The following is a 21,692-nucleotide window of genomic DNA, read 5'->3' on the forward strand; positions in this document are numbered from 1 at the left end:
TTCCAGTGCAGCGTAAATACGAGCAGAAAATCAGGCCCACAGGTTTATGGAGTCTTAGTTGTTCATTCAGAGTTTTTTAGTTAAAATCATGTAACTCACAACAAAGCACCCGGACACGCATGCTCACAAAGCCCTCCAAACACTAATTACCTACATGGAGAGATTTATGTGGCAAACAGCATTCATACAGACAAACCTGGCACCCCTGACGACTTCCTGCAGTGTGCGTGTGTGTGTGTGTGTGTGAGAGAAACAGTGAGGGAGAGGAAAAGGTGTGCAGGTTAAAGACAGTGAGTATGTATTCTTGTGAGTGTGACTGTGTGCGACACGACGAGCTGAGAGAAAGTCTGATTAATTAACGCAGAGGACAGAAAGCTTCTCCAGTGACCAGCCAAGCAACGCTAAAAGCTCGTAACTTCTTCCTGTACGAGCGCCCACTGTGTCTGTTTTTCTGTTTCACCAATGCAACTCTGAACGTCCTGAGAGCGTATATTGTTTCCACTAATGTGTGTATCAACCAGCGCGTCATTATATGTGATGAGCTGCGTAAATATATGAAAGCAGACCTCCAAACAGCATTATGTGTGAGAAACTACAACAACTACAACTACCAGCCCCGTCTTCCTTCTCTCACCCCACCCAGTCACAGCAGATGGTCCCACCCCTCCCTGAGCCTGGTTCTGTCGGAGGTTTCTTCCTGTTAAAAGGGAGTTTTTCCTTCCCACTGTCGCCACAGTGCTTGTTCATAGGGGGTCATATGATTGTTGGGTTTGTCTCTGTGTGTGTTATTGTAGGGTCTACCTCACAATATAAAGCACCTTGAGCTGACTGTTGTTGTGATTTGTATAAATAAAACTGAATTGGACTGAACAGGCTATTATGTTACAATAATAGAAATTCTGAGAAAGTGTAATATTACTGTATAATTTAGCAGTTTTTATTTTAATTTGACTTTTCGTTTTTAATTCAGTTTTGTTTCCAGAGCAGATTTTCTTGTTTTTGTTTAGTTTTTATTATTTTCAGTCTTAGTTTTTGTCTTTTCCATATGGAGAGAATTTGCCAGAAGCAAAATTTAAGAAAATCAGTCCAGAGCTGTTTGAAAGCAGTGATCTCAGTCAGTAAACACGTCCATCAAAGCATCAACAGGCAAGTTTTTTTTGTTTTTTTTTAAATAAACTGATAAACAGATATTAATACTAAGAAGATTTCCTCTATAGCTGCATTTTATTTAAGTTCAGAGATCATTTAGTTTTTGATTGATTGATTGGTAATTTATTTCAACATGTGAACAGTATACAAGTACATTTAGAAAAGAAAATAAGAGAAAAAAATACTGTACAAATTACATACAAAAAAAAGTTCTGATTCATTTACATGTTGAAAGGGAGTGGGAAGAAGTAAACACTTATTTAATCCCATCCCTTTGCCATAAATTATCAGTTAATATTTAGTCAGCTTCCTTACTGATATAATTTGTAATAAAAATAGTGAACAGATTTCTGATATACTATATACTATAATATTACATCATGAGTTTTTTTTTTGTTTGTGTTTTTAAAAAAAAATAGAGACATTCACTTAATTTAAATATTTTCCTTTCCTTTTAGTTCCAAGTTTTTATTTTTACTTGAATGAACTATTTTAGTTTGAAATCTAGTTTTAGTTTAGCTTCAGTTTCCTAATGAACTCCTTGGTTCAGACTGCAGGGCAGGAAATAAACTGCCAACACCTGCACAGCCGCTGAACCTGCAGCGAGCGAGACCACCACACGGGGCTGTATTATTTCTTAATGAAAAGTAATGCTGTGCTGCTCTATTATTTTCATTAAGTCAGGAGGAACTGTGCTCTTTCTCTTTGTGAAATCAGAAACAAATGCACTCTAGACATTTTTTTCTTTATGTCTCTTCTTGTCGATATTGCTCTCTACTTATCTTCCAGCCGTGTGCTACAATACCTCCCCCCCCCCTCTCTCAGGCTTGCTCCATTCTGGTCTCTCAAGGCTGATTGTTTTCTAATTGGTGTAGTGCCAGGGGTCATGGTTGTTATGGAAACCTGCAAGGGGTACTTGGAAGGGTTGGACCTGGTGCTGGTGGTGGCTGGGTAAGGGTGGGGAGGGGGCACCCACTCAAGAAAACTGAGGGCAGCTCTTATCCGAGGCTTAGGTAGTCACTTCAGAAAATGGACTGGGTGTTGGTGTGCCACAGTCTTTTTGTGCAGAAACCATCACAGTCTGAGTGCCGACTCACAACTTCCAACATCTGCTGGAGGATCGACGCTTAGCTTTAAGGTAAATTTAAAGGTTGGTTTCACTGAAGCTATAGGTTGTGGTTTCTAAAGTCAGGGCTAAGGAGGGCACAGTGAATGCATTTTCACCAAGTCTCCTCACAGAGACAGAAACACCTGCATGAGTGTAATCAGCAGCAAAGATACTCTCATTAAACTCTATTTATCTTTGCCAAAGCAATCATAAACTGCTGATTAAAAAAACTGAGGGGGGGGGGGGGGGGGGGGGGGGACGGGACACTACACTGTTTGAATAGATGATGCTGGGAGGCCTGTTAGAAGGACAGTCAATCAGAAGAAACGCCAACGTGAGAAATCCTTCCCTCGGTGGAAAGAGTCCTCTGAAAATGTGTGCAACTGTCACAATAGATTATACGGGCGCATGGATTATTAAATTTGAGGCTGTGTTTGTAGACGTGAAGAGAGGATGTGGCTCATTTATTTGAAAACACATTTATGCTAGTGCTTATTATCTTTACCAAATGTGTTGTGTCTGGATGCCTCAGTGTGTGTGTGTGTGTGTGTTGGTGTGTCCAATGAGTTTACTAAATGAGTCTGCACTAAACTCTGCCGTGCATATGGAATTAAGCTGGATGTGCCCTTTGGAATTAAAGGTGGTAGGCTACTTGAGAAGCAGACAGCGTGATATATCGCTGTGCTGTGTGGTTAAATAACTGTCCTTCCATAATAGAACTGTTTAACACAAATCCCTGACTAACCAAATAACTAAATCTAATCTTAGAATGTAAGGTTCACGCATGAAGCCAGCTATACAAAGAGAAATAAATTCCTATCCATTAGAACAGGGGTCGGCAACCGTAGGCATGCGTGCCACAGCTGGCACGCGAAGGGTTAACTGATGGCACGACCACAGCTGGACTGGCCACCGATTTTTAGTTTTTATGGGCCGAGGATTTTTTTTTTTGTAACGGTATAAACAATGAAGGTGGTGGATTGGTCAGATGCTGGTCGGTGTGTAAAAATAACTCAGTTGTTTGGTGGTGGCTATGGCGGATCTTCCACAGATTCAGTAACAATAGCAAGTGGTGGAGGCAGCAGGTGGATGAGGGGAGACCCGAGGAGGCCGCCGGTCCGAGTGTCAGGTGAACTGAACTTCAGGTAAAAAGTTATGAGCTGCAGTCTATCTGGGTCAGATATAAACCAAGTTTAGGTGGAGTTTATTTTCGTTGTGCTGACTTTTTACAGTCAGTTACGATAACTCGTACTGTGTGAGCTAGCATGACGTTTCTGTACAGCTGGGTGGGTGCTATGATGTTACTGATAGTAAACTTTATTTTATTCATAAGGTTAGTAGAGTTGCCAACCGTCCTGTCAAAACAGAATCGTCTCGTATTCAGAGAAAATATTGCGCGTTTGGTGTTGAGCTGAGAAGGGAACAGTTTGTCCTGGACTTCAGCTAACAGGTGATGGAGAAACAGGTTTACCTTTTAGGTGACATGAATGAGTTGAAGGGAAGTTCTGAACTGTTTCTGAGAGACAAATAACACCAGGATCCTTTTCTAAGTAGCTGACAGCTGGTAACTGTGCAGGGGCGGGTCTAGCAAAGTTTTGCCAGGGGGCCAGGTAGGGCATTAACAGGGAGAGGGGGGCACAAAGAAATACTTTTCTTTCTTATTCTCATTTAAAATGTCTCACTTTTATTAAATAATTATCTGAATCTTACAACCAAAGTTTTTATCTGACGTAAAATGTATAGAAATCATACATATACCAACAAGACTGTACATCACTGTCATATTACAGAGGCCTTATTGACAGTATTTGGCTGTGACCAGAGATCACATTAACATGTGTATTAACAAACATGCCATATTGGCTCAGTTTACTTTTTGTAACATTGTTGTGAGATGACCATAAAAAGCATTTGCATTTTCTGTTGTACAGTTCATTTGCTTTTATGAAGTTCTTGTTATAGATAAAAAGTGTCTTTGTTTTGTTTCAAAATAGCTGATAACTATTTGCTGATAGCTGCCAACATCTGCGAACAAATATAATTCTATAAAGTTGTTCTATATAGTGTGTAACTGTTCATATAGAGCGTTATTAAATTTATTGCTAATGCAATCATATGGCACACTGACCTCTGAGGAAATTGTAGATGGCACTCATCATCAGAAAGGTTGCCGACCCCTGCATTTTCTAATGAATCCACATATTGCATACAAATGTAGTAATGTAGATGTAAATGCTTCCTGAAACTGATATGATGTTTAAAGCTTTAAGTTTCCAGTGCGAGATGTAAATTTCAAATGACTTCTGTTTTTTTTAACCCTCCCAATACAAAAGTAGAATCCCAGCTACGGTGGCTGCTGTAGGACAAACATGTTTTAGTCAGCCAAGAGCTCAAAAATATCAAGTTTTTACTGTACTGTCGTAACGCCTGTGGCCAGCCAGTGTGATTCTACTACTGTTTGGACCCTATCTGCATCCACCCCAGAGTTTTTCCCTATCTGTGGAAGGCTGTGAGTGCACTGTTTACCTCAGCTGTCAATGCTGGTTGAGAAGTGTCCACCTTTATTTAGTCTGGAAGATGCAGTTAGGCTCAGACAGAGTCTGCCATGAGTCAGTAAATCAGAAAAGCTCACTTCTGACCAAAGACTGAGGTGAATCATTGAGGATATGCTGAACTATCAGTAAGCGCTGCTGTTAGCTACTCTTAGCCTCTGTTACCGCTTGTTAGCCACTGTTAGCTTTTGTTAGCTGCTGTTAAGTAGTATTAGTAAACATTCTTTGAAGTGGATGTAACTGTTGAACACTTAGTGAAGAAACTCTCCTAATATATATGAATGCAATCAGACTGTTTATCAAAGGAAAGTGTATAAAATTAACTGGCATAACATTATCTTATAAGTAGCTGTTGTTGTTTAGCTAACTCTTGTTAGCTGTCCAACAAGAGCTAGCTAAACAACATTAAACATTATTTATTAGCTTTAATAGATGATAGTAACAATGAACATGTTTATGCACTTTCCCATGTGTTAGAGCCCTGACTTCAGTTCAGGAGATGAGGTACGAGGTGAGGATGAAGTATTAAGATGCTAGTGACGCCGTCTCTTTCCTTCCTGTTTGACGAAGTTTATGAGAATGCATTAGAAGATGTAATTGCATACTATTCTATGCATATTTTTGATTACAATATCCTTTTTTCTATTAAATAACTTATTATTTAGGACACCTTTAAACTCAAATAATAAAAGAATGATGGGATTATTGCACTTACAAAGTGTGCTCTTCTCTTGTCTCTGTTTTCCAGAACTCTCACAATCTACTGCACGATCAAGCTAACAATTGACTGCCCGCTCACTGCTGATGTGATCTTTCTTGCACACTTCATAGACACCTACAGACATGTAGGCGTCTGTATTTGTTAGGCTTTTTTGGTGTTGGTCTCAGGTATGATGTTATCTATCACTTAAGTTATCATCACCATCCAATATCAGCTGGCACACTACAGATCCTGCTTTGTAATCTGGCTTTTAGAGCCATTTTCAATCAACTTTCTTTCTAACACACACGAATCTGTACCTAACACACACCTAACTCCACGAGCACACGTAGCCGGGTTCAGCTGTGAGCTGCACGGTGTTTCCGTCACTGTGTTGGTCTTGGTGTCGATCTGTGTGTGTGTTTGCATGCATGTGTGTGAAATAGGTGTTCTTCACTGCTTTGCTGACGTGCTGATGGAGTTCTTAGAGATTTTGTTTATCTCCTATATGCATACAGTGGCTCAGGCCTCCCTTGACGCACAGCAGCACACACACACACACCTCGCTGACACACTAACTTCTTTTTCTAGCACCATCGATTACTGTCAGCCAATACCTGCACTTCCTTCTGTCTGCATCATCAGATTTCAGGAAGTGATGATAAATGAACAGCACTGTCTGCCAAAACCTGAGGCCATAGATATATAGCTCTAAAGAAATCAAAACGTTTTAAGACCCATGCTGCTTTAAATAAGGAAAGAGAAGACAAGAACAAAATAAGTATTAAAGCCTAAATTCAGAGGTTTTATTGGTTTTACAGATTATATAAGGCAAATCATTTGAAAAAGAACATTTTTATTATTTTGTTATATAAATATAACATTTTATATTTTTGCATAGAATGAGATTTATGAGTGGGAGACAGCAACATATGGTGAAATGTCTTCTTGTAATACATTATCAATACATTACTGGAAAATATCAATATTTTGTCTTCGAACATGGAGGCACTCTAAACTGATTTCCCACCCTGCCAATTAGACTTACCAGAATAGCTACTCTGTGGCTCTCTGTGGTGGCGCTTATCAAATTAATTAGAGTAAAGTAAATGGCAGTTAACCAGCTTCCAGTGAAGAAGAAAAACTCAGAGAGGGGGGAATTTGTGGACTGTTGGGGGAAACAGCTTTGTGAGATACTGTAGATGATTGTCTTTCAGTGTATTATCTGATTCACGAGCCCGGTTTACATGCTGGTGAGACAGTTTCTTTTTGTCCACCCTCTTAACAATTTGATTTCTTTTAATAATGTTGAGGGACTCGACACTGTGAATCAAGGTCAAAGAGTCCTGACTCTGCATTTAAAAAGAAAAACCCTCTTAGGCACGAAGGTAAGAATACAGGAAAGGCAGTGTCAGAAAACATCTCCGGGATGCTCGGAGCTGTCCATCAAACAGCTTTACTCCTTTGCAAGGAGACAGGTACAGAAATGAGGTGGATGCACACGTGTGTGGGAGAATATCTGCACTGGCAGATATATTCAGAGGTAAGTGAGCTGTGACTGACATCATAAAGGAAAGAAGTCAGGATTGGGAAACGGAGAGGAACACTGAGCCCTGCTTTCTTATGACACACACACACGGATGTTATGTGTACGTCAGCACACAGCCACTCATACTGAAGACTGAAGCACAAACAAGTCAATCTTTTCTTTTTGTCTGTCTCTATCTGTATTGTTTTAAAACTGGCACACACACACGCACACACACACACGCACACACACACACTGGCCTCAGGCAGATGAATGTGATTCAGTAGAAGAGCAAAGAGAATGGAAACATGAAGATGAGGCTGTACTGCAACACTGACGAGGAACAGGAGGTGGACTAAAAGTGACAGCACGCTTTGTGTATATACGACACCTTTCTGACACACAGGTAACAGTACGCTGTACCTGGGTGACGGCCCCTGTAACCCACTGATGGTGAACCTTTTTCACAAGCTCCACTGGGAGTCTCCCATGTGCCACACCTGGTGGGACTCTGGTGTATCCACAACTTTCTGAGCTTTCATATGTTCCAGGTAGGGATGCAACGATACCAATTTTTTCAAACCGATACGATACCGATACTTGGATCTGAGTACTTGCCGATACTGAGTACAAAAAACGATACTTCTACCACACACACACACACACACACACACAAATGCAATTAATTGGAAGACAGGTTTTATTATATTCCCTGCCAATAAAAAATAAAATCTTAATAAAAATGACCACAAAAAAATTTCAAATGAAAAATAAGCACTTCTGTTAAATTATTGCAGAGTCTCCACATTGTAATTTAACAAAACATCACAGAACTATTGCCACTGTCTCGAGCTTTCAGAATAATAAATAAACACTTCTGTTTGGAATAAAATAAATACAAATTAGATATGAGAATAAAATAAACGTTTAAATTATTGCAGAGTGTCCAATTTCATATTGCAGCTCGAGTATGCTGAGAAGACGGTGCAATCCTATGTTTTCCACGACCAGCATTGGCTGGTCATCCAGAGCGATAAAATGAGTCAGAGCCTCTGTTATTTCAACTGCCCGTGGATTTTCTCTTGATATTTTTCATCGCTTTTCCAAAACCTGAGTTAAAGTTGGCTGTTCCACACTGCTGACATTTTGTTTAGCCTAGCTACAGCAGCCTCCAGTTTCTCTTTTTTATCTGGAGCCGCCAGTCTCACTCATCTAACCCTGTGCCTGTTTAGTGCGGGATGTCCCCCTAGTGGCCAATCTAAAAAACTACAACAGAAATTACAAGCCACCCTCTGATAAATGAAATAAGTTGGTATCGGTTAACTTTTATGAGTATGAGTACACACATATTTTACAGTATCGGCCCCGATACCCGATACCAGTATCGGTATCGGTGCATCCCTAGTTCCAGGTATAGAATCTAAACATAACTAATGAATGAGACCATTGTGCTCTCAAAATCCTTTTCGTCTTATCATTACATCCCAACAAGGTCGGAGCTCCTTACCTGTCATTAGCCTGAGGAGGAGCAGGAGGAGACGTAGTTCCAGCTCCCCTTGATTTGTTGACTTTGGCGTAGAGCCTATCCAGAGGGTCATCATCGGGGATGACTCCGGGCTCGTTAGTATGATTTCCGTGCCCTTGAAAGCCGGACGGGCCGAGAGGGGACGGTGTACGAGCGTGCTGAAACGCTCTGTAGGGAGGCGACTGAGACAGAGGCTGTGGCACCGAGCCCATATCTCGGTCCCTGAAGGATTGTATACGGGCGTAGTTGGGATCTGCGTCATCATCCTCAAAATCGGGATATGCCGAACCGCCGCCACCGCCCTGCCGCTGATCTTGTAACTCGGGATGCGATGCCTCGATTCTGGAAAGGAAACGCAGGACTAATTATTGCATCTATTGAATGTATTTTGATTAGTGGACGAGCATAGAAGAAATCAAAAGCATAGAGGTCAGATATGACAGGCGTGGAGCATACAGAGGGGTGGAGACAGACTGATAAAGGTAATTAAAAGAGCTGTTAAAGTGAGCATTCATGTTCTTTAGCGTAGACAGACTAACACACCTCCTCTGAGTGCATGCAGTATTTCAACTATTTCATCCTAATCATCTCATGGATAGAAACCTCCCCACCTCTCTCTCTCTTCTTTCATCCTCTCGAGCTCATGGTCACTCAGGAGGTCGGACTTTTGTCGCTGCAGAGCGGCCTTCGCTTCCTTCGCTTCCTTCTTCTCCTCTTTTTTCTTTCCAAATCTGGACAGAAGCAAACATTGACACAGCATGTGGATCAAAAAGAAAGCCGGAGACGGCACACAGTACAGCTGGTATACAGAGGACGTAGATAAAGGACAAACACTGCATCAGCACCACTCTTAAAACAATCACAGGGCAGATACAGCCCTCGCGCCTCACATACAAATAAACACACATAGAAAAGTCAACTGAACCGACAACAGCTCCCACGATGGGTTAGTAAACTGGACAAACAGGTGGTTAACTCGATGCCGACGGACGCTGGAGTAAAAGGCAAGGAGTTAATCCAGATTTGACAGAGGAAGGATACACGCGAAGCTCAATAGGAACGAAGTCTATACAAGCTAACATAAATTAAAAGACGGCATACGCGCGACAGACCTAAAGACCCGCTTTAAGTGGCCACATATCAATACTCAAACCACAGCAGTCAATACTGCTTCTGTGTGGTCAGCATCAACAGCGTACTCAGCACTAATGGACACCAGACAATTCATTACCTGGAGGAGATGCAGGCAGACACACACAGACACACAAGACTGGATGTCATAATGAGCATCATTATATCTTCAGACTTTGCCGCAACTGCTGAAAATGAAAAGTGAACTAAAGTGGGAAATGAAAATGTAATAACTGAGACGTCACTGCACCGATTTGGTGACGTTGGGGTGATGTTGAATCAATATTTTCATGCCTTTGCATTGACGGAGCTCTAAGGCTCATCAAAAGTCTGTATAGGTGAATAACACCTTAAAATCTGACTTAACTTGCAGTTGTTGTCGTCAGGCACTGATCTCCGTTTGTGTTACGGTTTCCAGCTTTTTCACCCAATCAGGTGGTTTGCTCCATTTCAAACTCGTCTTCAAATGGATTCAACATTCTTATTAACATTTAATATCGTCATCATTAATATTATTACCTTTATGTTACCAGGAAGTCCCACTGAGATCACAATCTGTCTCACAAGAGAGACTACAAATACAACATAAAGTATAAATCCACAGCACATACACATAAAACTTTAATGGTTTAATGTTTCTTAAAAGAAACATCCTCCGTCTTCATCTAAAGTTTCGATGGTAACTATGAGTCCTGGGACAGAGAAGGGTACAGATATAGATGCAAAGTCCACCTAGAACGGCTTTATAAAGTAAAATATACGACCATAGAAAATATAAGTGGTCAGTGAATGAAGACTCTTTAGAACTGCAGAGGAAGCATGCATATACAGCAAATCACCAAAATCAATTACAGGCAAACAAGTAAAGTAAGATTTATTTCTAAAGTACAAACCAGGCCTCGCTTTAAACGTCCTAATAAGATTAGCACTGCGTGCACTGAGAAATCTACACACAGTGACAAAGTACAGCCAGTTTTGGGAGAGTCCTGTAGAGGACCTTTAGTTAAAGCACCTTCCACAGCAATGGCAGCTCAGTGTCTTCTTTGGAACGAGCCCGAAGATTAAAACAGTTTTTGTCCCATTTCAGGCAGAGATGTTCAATCTCCACCAGCTTGGATGAGGAGCAATAGTGCACCGCTATTTTCAGGTTAGGTTCAAGTCCAGACAGCACCTGGAAACTCCAGGCCTTTCGTTCCTTTCCAGTAACGCTTCCTGTATTTTCCTGGCATCACGATGACGTTTTTGCACACGTTCAATGATAAAGATCTGTAATCAGTCACCTGCCTGCTGTCCTGGGTGTTGGGCTGCTGTTGTCTACATCACTACTGCTGTCGATCTCAACACTGCCATCAGTATTCTTGTCCAATCATCTTCCTGCCTGCCTTCTTTGAGCCAACCAGCCTCCACTTTGCGTAGTTTAAATCTGTGCTCTCTGTTACTCTCACTTTCAGACTCTCATTCACCCACCTCCACCCATCTGCACCTCACAGACACATCAGTCAGAGCTCCACCCAGGCCTCAGTCTTCATCTTCACCACCATCGTCTAGACTTCGGTTGGTCCTTCCATTCTGCCGCGTTGGTCTAACCACCAAACTCTTAATTTCTCCATCTCAGTAAATTCAGCTCTTCCAAGTGACCTCTCCTTCTTGAACTTCTGCTTGTCGTGCCGTTAGCATGTAAACTTCTGCTCAGCACACAGGAAGACGTTTTCACCGGAGACAGCTCGAGGCTATTATCTGCTACAGAAAGAGCTTCCAACATAGCAATGCTGCCACCACTGTGTGTGACTGTAGGGATGGTATTAATGAGGTGCTACTCAGTGTCTGGTTTCCTCCAGTTAGATCCCTCTTGGCAAACTCCACTGCGGCCAATCATGTGACTTATGGAAAATGGGGGCCGACCACAAATGTTTTAGCGGTGAAGTGCTGCCACACAGAAACTTTGGGTCTCATTCATAGTGACTCCTGTTGGCTCACCGATGCCCTGAAAACTCAGTCGGTGGCTCCAAACGTGATTACATGTATCCGTCTTTAGATGAGTCTGCGTCCTCTCAGCAACCTTATTTTAACTCTGATTTACAAAAGATTTAAAAATCATTGTTGGACAATGAAAATAAAAATAATAAATAACGAGTATAGAATGAAACATGTTCCTGTGCACTGTAACTAGCCAGGCACACACTTCCTCAAAGAGCAACCAAACAAAATGTTCTCTTTTCCATGATCCAGTTTGAAATTCCACAGAGAATTAGCATCTCTGCAAGCAGAACTTCCACATCTCTATCTTTAGGGTAATTAAGAAGACTTGTACTGTACAAATCTGTTTAGCAGCATTAGCACTGCAGCGTTACATTTACACATACATTTACGTTACAAAACCTGCGCACATTTTCATTAGTTTAGAAACAAAATATCTCTACACTCCCCCTTATGTCTCTTCTCGTTCCCCTCACCCTAAAGCTTCTGCAGTTTTTGACTCCCCCTCCTTCAGCCAGGTTCTGCCAGAGGTCACTTCCTGTTAAAAGAGAGCACTTCCTCCCCACTGTTGTCAAGCTGTTGCTCAAAAGAGATCATTTGATTGTGCCTCACAAGATAAACCACCTGGAGGAGATGTTGGTGTAAACTGGTGCTGTATAAATAAAATTCAATTGAAAATCGTAACCAAGTATGATGTTTCTGTACTAAACCATTTAGAGGTGTTTACTGTACTCCCAGCTCGATGGAGGAGAAGGTAGCTCATTAAACTTTACAACCAGCTGCTGTACAGTCAGGAGGACATGGTGAATTGAGCCAGTATTAAATACTTAATACCTCCAACACACAAACCATGACCTTATAACAGCCTTTATGTTTAATTTATCAAGTGAATTTATTGATATATGATTGTGCCACTATACCTGCTTATGGTTTATTTCAAACAACAGTCACAGTTTCTCTAAAGTGCGACTGTTTTGTTGTTTTAGCGCGTGCATATCACTGCTTCTGCAATAAAAGAAGGTATATTGTGAGCACAGAGGTAATAGGTTTCTTTGAAGTGCCTCATGTAGACTGGGGAAAAGCCTATTTACCACCCACAGAGGTGGACGCGATGGGCAATGAAGGGCACCAATCATCTGTGTGAATTAACAGCACGTGTGTGTGTTTGCCTCACAGGGGACGAGCCTCGCTCTAATTACCGCTGCCTATAGAGGCTTACCCTTTCCTTCATCTCCTTCTTGTACCCTTCCTCACAGCTCTTTTATGTCAACTCCTTCTGACCGTCTCCTCAGCGCACGCTTTCCTCCCATTAACCTTATTTCTCTTTCGTTTCATCCGTAGCGTACCTTGCTTTCACCGCGTCACCTCAGCCTCTCCTTTGACGTTTTGCTCCTTCCCTTTGCTATCAAGCACTTCTCTCTTCAGCTAATCTGTCTCCTCTCCTCACCCCTGCGTCCTCTCCGGTGTCGGCTTCCCATACTAACAGAAAGAATAGATGATAAAGTGAACACAACATATATATTTAACAACAGAACCCTTCTCTGAAAATTAAAGAACACATTTAGCACCAAGATTATCGCCATGTCTTGCTAATTTGAAGCACACACACACACCTTCATACACCAACTTACTTTCTGCACAATGCTCAGTCTTTTGCACGACCCACTGTCATTGTTGCATTGTTGCACTGTTGTGTCTGCACCATCTGGTGTTACACGGTCGTTGTTTTTTTGCAGCTTTTGCACATTTGCACTTTATGCAGTCCTGTGTTGATTGTCCTGTGTCATACGTAGCACCGTGGTCATGGAGGAATGTCTCGTTTCACTGCGTACTGTACCGCTGCACATGGTTGGCCATTTGACTTGACTACTTTAATAGAAACTCATTATAAATAACGCTGGTTACACAGGTCCAAACTAGAGATGGACCGATCCGATATTACGTATCGGTATCGGTCCGATACTGACCTAAATTACTGGATCGGATATCGGAGAGAAATAAAAAATGTAATCCGATCCATTAAATATCAAAAAAGCACCTCACAAAACTTGGCGACATGGCGAGCCGGAGCAGTGTGGTCACGTGATAGAGCGGCTGTGTGTATTTGTAGCCTGCTAGCAAACATTTCATCTCCGAGGAAGTTATCTCAGAGAGAAGTAAAGCAAGTGTGTAAGTTCATCTCTGAATGTTTGTAAAGCATTCCCATGTTAAGCTTAACAACAGATATATAGAGCAACTGCCCCTCTCTCTCTCTCTCTCTCTCTCTCTCCTGCTGCTACTTCAATCGTGAAACAGATCAATGATCAGCTGATCGGCTTTTCTGTTGCGAGTCCGTCTCTCTTCTTTGTTTTTGGCCCACTTCTCACCAGAAAGAGGAAACCAGCGGCTGAACAACAGCAGCACTATTAAGCTTGATAAGCTGTTGTTAGAATTTATTTAATATTACTTTCTACACCAGGATCTTTTTCTATGCAGCTGACGGCTGGTAACTGTGCAGGGGCGGATCTAGCAAAGTTCAGCCAGGGGGGCCAATAGGGCATGAACAGGCAAAAGGGGGCACAAAGACATACTTTTCTTTCTTATTCTCATTTAAAATATCTAGCTTTTAATTATTTAATAATTATCTGAATCTTACACCCAAAGTTTTAATCTGATGTAAAATGTATAGAAGTCCATTACTGTATATAGTAACTGTTAAGTCTAATATACCCTAGTACTTTTTAGTAGTAGTACTTTTTCCTTTGGGAAGGTACCATCTGTGCAGTCTGCAATTCTGTTGAAGAAAGATGTTAAATCTATTTAATTATTCTTGAAAAATAATTTATTTCTGTGAATTTTTTTCACCCTGCATCAAATTAAAGTTGATTACATTGATTAGGCATCATGAGGAAGAGGGTGGTTCCCTATTTTCTTTTGCTGGGAGTTTGCAACCCTATTAGTTAGGTTGCTTAATATTTCTGCTAAGTACTCTTTAAAATACCAGAATAGGGAGGATGGGGTAGGTTTAACTTTATTAGATTGATCAGTGTTGCTGATCTATGAAATATTTTGGGTGCAGTGTGTTGTTTTTTTTTTACATACAGGTATAACAGAATAGCTTTAGTGTTGTTGTTGCTTTTTAACTTGAGTATGAACTTATACAAAAAACAGCAAGATATTAAACAGTTTTACTGATTAAAAAACACACTATATCGGATTCATATCGGTATCGGCAGATATCCAAATTTATGATATCGGTATCGGACATAAAAAAGTGGTATCGTGCCATCTCTAGTCCAAACGGCACGTTCACAACCTCGTCCAAGCCTCGTCACATCGAATGGATCAGCTTTCATTTGTCTCCAGAACAGTTCCCAAAGTTTACTCAGAACGCTGCTGGAAAAGGAATAAACCAACATCTAAAAGGTCGGAGTTCAGAAGGCAGAAATGTGTTGGTGATGGGGGAAGTCGGACGGGAATGCCCTAAACTGGTTGAAGCTGACAGAAAGGCTTTACAAACTTGGAAAACCAATCTCAAGAACATAAATGTGTGGCTACAGTGGACAGCTAAAAGTTGGACCGCTGAAGACTGGAAATATGTTGCCTGGTCTGTTGGATTATCAATTTCTGCTTAAGGACACAGATGGTAGAGTCAGAAATTGGCAACAGCGCCACGAATCCTGGTGGTGTTCCCTACACCATGGCATAATGGTACATGGAGTGCTTCCTTGGCACGCTTTGGGCCCAGCAGTATCACTCCGCAGTGGTGCAGCTGACCACGGGCAAGTCTTTATGACCACAAATTATCATCTTCTTGGAGGTGTTGATGATATAGAAAAGAAGATATGCATCTGAAATGCACGTTTCCGTGTGAAATCACGATGCCATGGATTCTTTTATATCTCAGCACCATGTTAATGTGGTCTTCTGTTGGCAGGCGTAGTTTTGACGCCACACAACAATCCTTAATTTGTCACTTATCCTTCATTTGCCCATTTTTGCTTTTCTTCTCTGACTGGAAATAGAAAAGCAACCACATCCAGCTATAGACGATTTCCATGCGCTTTGCAGCAAAATGAAAGAACAGCTGAAGAAGAAGAAAGAGATTCAAAGAAAACGGACACACACAGCTTAATTAAGCCCACTCTCCCATCCTGGAACACACAGTTGAACAAAGATTCATTCTTAGGAAATAAAAATAAAACACAGTAAAGTCCTATCTCCTGCCACTACCTTCCGCCTGAGCACGTAGTGTTTCTGAATCAACCCTCCTGCTGAGTGTATTTGTCGTGCACGCGCACACACGGTAAGAAAAGTTAACTGACACATAAATAAACTCTAGACAAACTGGCATGCTTTGATTTTGTCTCTCTAAACGCCGCTTTGTTGAACAATGGGTAAAAATAAAAACTTGTTTCATTTTTGTTTCTTTCAATCTTTCGTTCAACAACCCGTCGACGTCTCTCCTTTCATCTCCTTTGTTAAACGCCTTTTGTCCAACGAAGATAATCAGTTAAATCACAAACCATTGCCTGCATGTAATCACTGTGCACAGACGTAGAAAGGTCTCACAGGTGAGACTACACTTTTGCAGTTCTTTTCTTCATGCGCTTCATTTATTTGATACTTAAAAACACATTTGGATCATTTTTCTATTTGATGAATTGAAACCACCTAAAAGTGGAAATGATTTAAAATGTAAAATCAAACAGTCACACACACACACACAGTTGTTTAGTTCTAAAGTGTGTTAAGTGTAAAAGGCAGGATTAATTAACTTTATTAGAAAAATCTTCACAGCAAAAGCAGCAGAAATTCTTTATAGCAAAATGTTATTTTTTTTAGAATTGACATCAACGCTACGCGTCAGTCGACAGACAGGCTGCGGTTTTTGTTACCGCCTTGTCGAACTCATCCAATGCAGTATAAAGCAATGATGGTGGCATGGAGTTCACTTCCACAGCTTTTGATCTCAGGAATTATCACAACAACTAGAATTGGTTATTTTTTGTTACGTTTTGGACGTTTTATGTGACGAGCATGTCGGTCCCTGGGACGGAGTTAATCATTTAAAAAGCAAATGAGCTGCTGTGAATCCTATAGATGTTTATTTGTAACAATTAATGTATGTTTAATAGAGCTGTTGGTTTTAATTGTGTTGTTTATGAGCCTTTTTTTGTCTTTCATGTCGTACACGTTTCATGGATGAAAGGGTTTTTTCGTTTTTGTAAAAGGTTCGTCAGACCCGAGGAAGGGTAGCTACTGATACTGCATGAGCTAATGGGGGTCCTAATAAACTAAACTAAACTAAACCAAACTAAAGTAAACTAAAGTAAGCTAAACCAAACCAAACCAAACTAAACCAAACTAAAGTAAACTAAACCAAACCAAACCAAACTAAACCAAACCAAACTAAAGTAAACTAAACCAAACCAAAGTAAAGTAAACTAAACCAAACCAAACTAAACTAAACCAAACTAAAGTAAACTAAACCAAACCAAACCAAAGTAAACTAAACCAAACCAAACCAAACTAAACTAAACCAAACCAAACCAAACTAAAGTAAACTAAACCAAACTAAAGTAAACTAAACCAAACCAAACCAAACTAAAGTAAACTAAACCAAACTAAACTAAACCAAACCAAACCAAACTAAAGTAAACTAAACCAAACCAAACTAAACCAAACTAAAGTAAACTAAACTAAACCAAACTAAACCAAACTAAACCAAACCAAACTAAAGTAAACTAAACCAAACCAAACCAAACTAAACTAAAGTAAACTAAACCAAACCAAACTAAACCAAACTAAAGTAAACTAAACCAAACTAAACCAAACTAAAGTAAACTAAACCAAACCAAACTAAACTAAAGTAAACTAAACCAAACCAAACTAAACTAAACCAAACTAAAGTAAACTAAACCAAACCAAACCAAAGTAAACTAAACCAACCCAAACCAAACTAAACCAAACCAAACCAAACTAAACCAAACCAAACTAAAGTAAACTAAACCAAACCAAACCAAACTAAAGTAAACTAAACCAAACCAAACCAAACTAAACTAAACCAAACCAAACCAAACTAAAGTAAACTAAAGTAAACTAAACCAAACTAAACTAAACCAAACCAAACCAAACTAAAGGAAACTAAAGGAAACTAAACCAAACTAAACTAAACCAAACCAAACCAAACTAAAGTAAACTAAACCAAACCAAACTAAACTAAACTAAACTAAACTAAACTAAACTAAAGTAAACGAAACCAAACCAAACTAAACTAAACTAAACCAAACCAAACTAAACCAAACTAAAGTAAACTAAACCAAACCAAACCAAAGTAAACTAAACCAAACCAAACTAAACTAAAGTAAACTAAACCAAACCAAACTAAACCAAACTAAAGTAAACTAAAGTAAACCAAACTAAACTAAACCAAACTAAAGTAAACTAAACCAAACCAAACCAAACTAAACCAAACCAAACTAAAGTAAACTAAACCAAACCAAACTACACTAAACTAAACTAAAGTAAAGTAAACCAAACCAAACTAAAGTAAACTAAACCAAACTAAAGTAAACTAAACCAAACCAAACTAAACTAAAGTAAAGTAAAGTAAGGTAAACCAAACCAAACTAAACTAAACCAAACTAAAGTAAACTAAAGTAAACTAAACCAAACTAAACCAAACCAAACTAAAGTAAACTAAACCAAACCAAACTAAACTAAAGTAAACTAAACCAAACCACACTAAACTAAACTAAACTAAACCAAACCAAACTAAAGTAAACTAAACCAAACTAAACTAAACCAAACCAAACCAAACTAAAGTAAACTAAACCAAACCACACTAAACTAAACTAAACCAAACCAAACTAAAGTAAACTAAACCAAACTAAACTAAACCAAACTAAAGTAAACTAAACCAAACCAAACCAAACTAAACCAAACCAAACTAAAGTAAACTAAACCAAACCAAACCAAACTAAACCAAACTAAAGTAAACTAAACCAAACTAAACCAAACCAAACTAAACCAAACCAAACTAAAGTAAACTAAACCAAACCAAACCAAACTAAAGTAAACCAAACCAAACCAAACTAAAGTAAACTAAACCAAACCAAACCAAACCAAAGTAAACTAAACCAAACCAAACTAAAGTAAACTAAACCAAACCAAACTAAAGTAAACTAAACCAAACTAAACCAAACCAAACTAAAGTAAACTAAACCAAACCAAACTAAACCAAACCAAACTAAACCAAACCAAACCAAACCAAACTAAACCAAACCAAACCAAAGTAAACTAAACTAAACTAAACCAAACCAAACTAAACTAAACTAAACTAAACTAAACTAAACTAAACTAATCTAAACCAAAGTAAACCAAAGTAAACTAAACTAAACCAAACCAAACCAAACCAAAGTAAACCAAACCAAACTAAAGTAAACTAAACCAAACCAAACTAAACTAAAGTAAACTAAACCAAACCAAACTAAAGTAAACTAAAGTAAACTAAACCAAACCAAACTAAACTAAACCAAAGTAAAGTAAACTAAACCAAACCAAACCAAACTAAACCAAACCAAACTAAAGTAAACTAAACCAAACCAAACCAAACCACACTAAACTAAACTAAAGTAAACTAAACCAAACCAAACCAAACTAAAGTAAACTAAAGTAAACTAAACTAAAGTAAAGTAAAGTAAGGTAAGGTAAACCAAACCAAACTAAACTAAACCAAACTAAAGTAAACTAAAGTAAACTAAACCAAACTAAACCAAACCAAACTAAAGTAAACTAAACCAAACCAAACTAAACTAAACTAAAGTAAACTAAACCAAACCAAACCAAACTAAAGTAAACTAAAGTAAACTAAACCAAACTAAACTAAAGTAAACTAAACCAAACCAAACTAAACCAAACTAAAGTAAACTAAACCAAACCAAAGTAAACTAAAGTAAACTAAACCAAACCAAACCAAACTAAAGTAAACTAAACCAAACTAAACCAAACCAAACTAAAGTAAACTAAACCAAACCAAACTAAACTAAAGTAAACTAAACCAAACCAAACTAAACCAAACTAAAGTAAACTAAACCAAACCAAACCAAACCAAACTAAACCAAACCAAACTAAAGTAAACTAAACCAAACCAAACCACACTAAACTAAAGTAAACTAAACCAAACCAAACCAAACTAAAGTAAACTAAACCAAACTAAACTAAAGTAAACTAAACCAAACTAAAGTAAACTAAAGTAAACTAAACCAAACCAAACCAAACTAAAGTAAACCAAACCAAACTAAACTAAACTAAACCAAAGTAAACTAAACTAAACCAAAGTAAACTAAACTAAACACACACAGCCTGATGAGATGTTAAACTGTACAAGTTCCGATGATATCGCCTGAGAAGCATTGTTTCACAAGAAATATCAGAGTAAGATTAGCAGCTGATTAACAGCCAGTTAGGACGAATACATCACCTCTTGTTGTGTCATTAGTGGGAACAGAACGATAACTCATGAATATTCAGGAAGTAACACCTCCGTCTGTATGGAAAGTGTATGGCTCCTCATTTACATGTGAGAAAGTTTGCTCTACAGCCGGTTTTCCTAAAGCTGCCGTCTGTGTAGAGAACTACGGGAACTACATCTTTGGGAATATGTGCGTACTTACGGTCTGCTTATTACAGTAAACGGCTATGTCTCGCTTTAATCCCAAGCTTCATGAAAGAGAGACGCCCACAATGGGTAAAGTACACAGACAGTATAACACTGTGGCAACACCGTCAATGTTTCAAAAACTTTACGGCACACGTCATCACAGCAGATGGCGAGAAAGACTGTTCGCACTTGACTGCTGTGTCATTTCGGTCTTACTTTTAGTTTAATTTGTCGAAGACAGGTGGTGGTTACTCTATATAAGTGATACGCGTGTTTATGTTAGATGTGGATTTTCAACTTCTGTTTCTCCGTGTGAGCTCTTCACACAAATCTGGTGTGTTAGTTTGATTTTTCTGTTTAAACAGAACAGACCAGTGAAGACTTCCTGACTGTAAACACAGAACCACCGAGAGAGAAAAGATAGCAGGTGGAAGACTTTTAGCTTGCTGTTACAGTCCACGCCAGTTTCACCAGTTACAGCAAAGCAGCCCCAGACTATCGCACCACCACCACCATGTTTGACCATTGCTATGATGTTCAGTTAGTTTTCCGCCATACGTAACAGGACTCAAACCTTCCACGAAGTTCAGCCTTTATCTCCTCAGTCTTGGGAATCATCCAGATGTTTTTTTTGGCAGATGTGGTTCTCAGCAGTGGTTCTCTCCTTGGACTTTCTTATTGTTGAATCATGAACTCTGACCTTAACTGAGCCAAATGAGGCCTGCACTTCTTTAGATGTTGTTGTTGGTTCGCATGTGACCTCCTGGATGAGTAGCTGAAGAGCTCTCAGAGTCATTTTGGTGGGCCGGTTGCTGCTGAGAAGGTTCCCCGTGGTTCCAGATTTCCTTCACGTGTGGATAACGGCTCTCACCATGTTTCATTGAAGTCACAAAGCCTTAGAAATGTCTCTGCAACCCTTTCAGACCGACAGATGTCAGTGACTTTGTGTCACAGCTGTTTCTTTAGATTGCGGCTGCTTTTAGAGATCTTTTAGTCTCCTTCACTTTGTGATTTCTTCATTCAGCAGGTCTGGCGGTGATCGGGGTGTGGGTAGTGAAATTAAACTCAGCTTTCCAAAAAAATTTGGTTAAGTTGTTTTTTCATGATTGAACTCAGTTGTTACAACATTCAGGTTTTAGTGAAGGAAGCAAACGGTACCAGCCGTTATGTTGACTTTACATCCAGCAGACAGATGTTATTCAGCAAAAACACTCGTAACAATGTACAATCCACACACATTAGCATGCACACAGATGTGGAGTGCCGAGTCACACCTGCGCTTCCCGATAAACCCACTGACAACCGAGAAAAATCAGGCCAAACATCTGTGACTCTCACTTCATCTATTCTTTCCTTTCTCTCTCACTCCCTCCCCATA

At 39.5% G+C, this 21,692-nt stretch overlaps 1 protein-coding gene across 8 annotated transcripts in view; it reads right to left on the reverse strand.

Annotated features, from left to right (window-relative positions):
• LOC146501131 (partitioning defective 3 homolog B-like) overlaps positions 1 to 21,692 on the reverse strand; it is a 269,394-nt gene that overhangs the window by 88,639 nt on the left and 159,063 nt on the right. For all 8 annotated transcript variants that reach the window (XM_085136428.1, XM_085136430.1, XM_085136429.1 and 5 more), the window contains 2 exons: positions 9,174 to 9,293; positions 8,545 to 8,904 (listed from right to left, as the gene is read on the reverse strand). In XM_085136428.1, coding sequence (XP_084992554.1) covers positions 8,545 to 8,904; positions 9,174 to 9,293 — 480 coding nt within the window. The remainder of the gene's footprint in view (positions 1 to 8,544; positions 8,905 to 9,173; positions 9,294 to 21,692) is intronic.

Source organism: Neolamprologus multifasciatus, chromosome 16 (genome assembly GCF_963576455.1).
Source record: "Neolamprologus multifasciatus chromosome 16, fNeoMul1.2, whole genome shotgun sequence".
NCBI lineage: Eukaryota > Metazoa > Chordata > Actinopteri > Cichliformes > Cichlidae > Neolamprologus > Neolamprologus multifasciatus.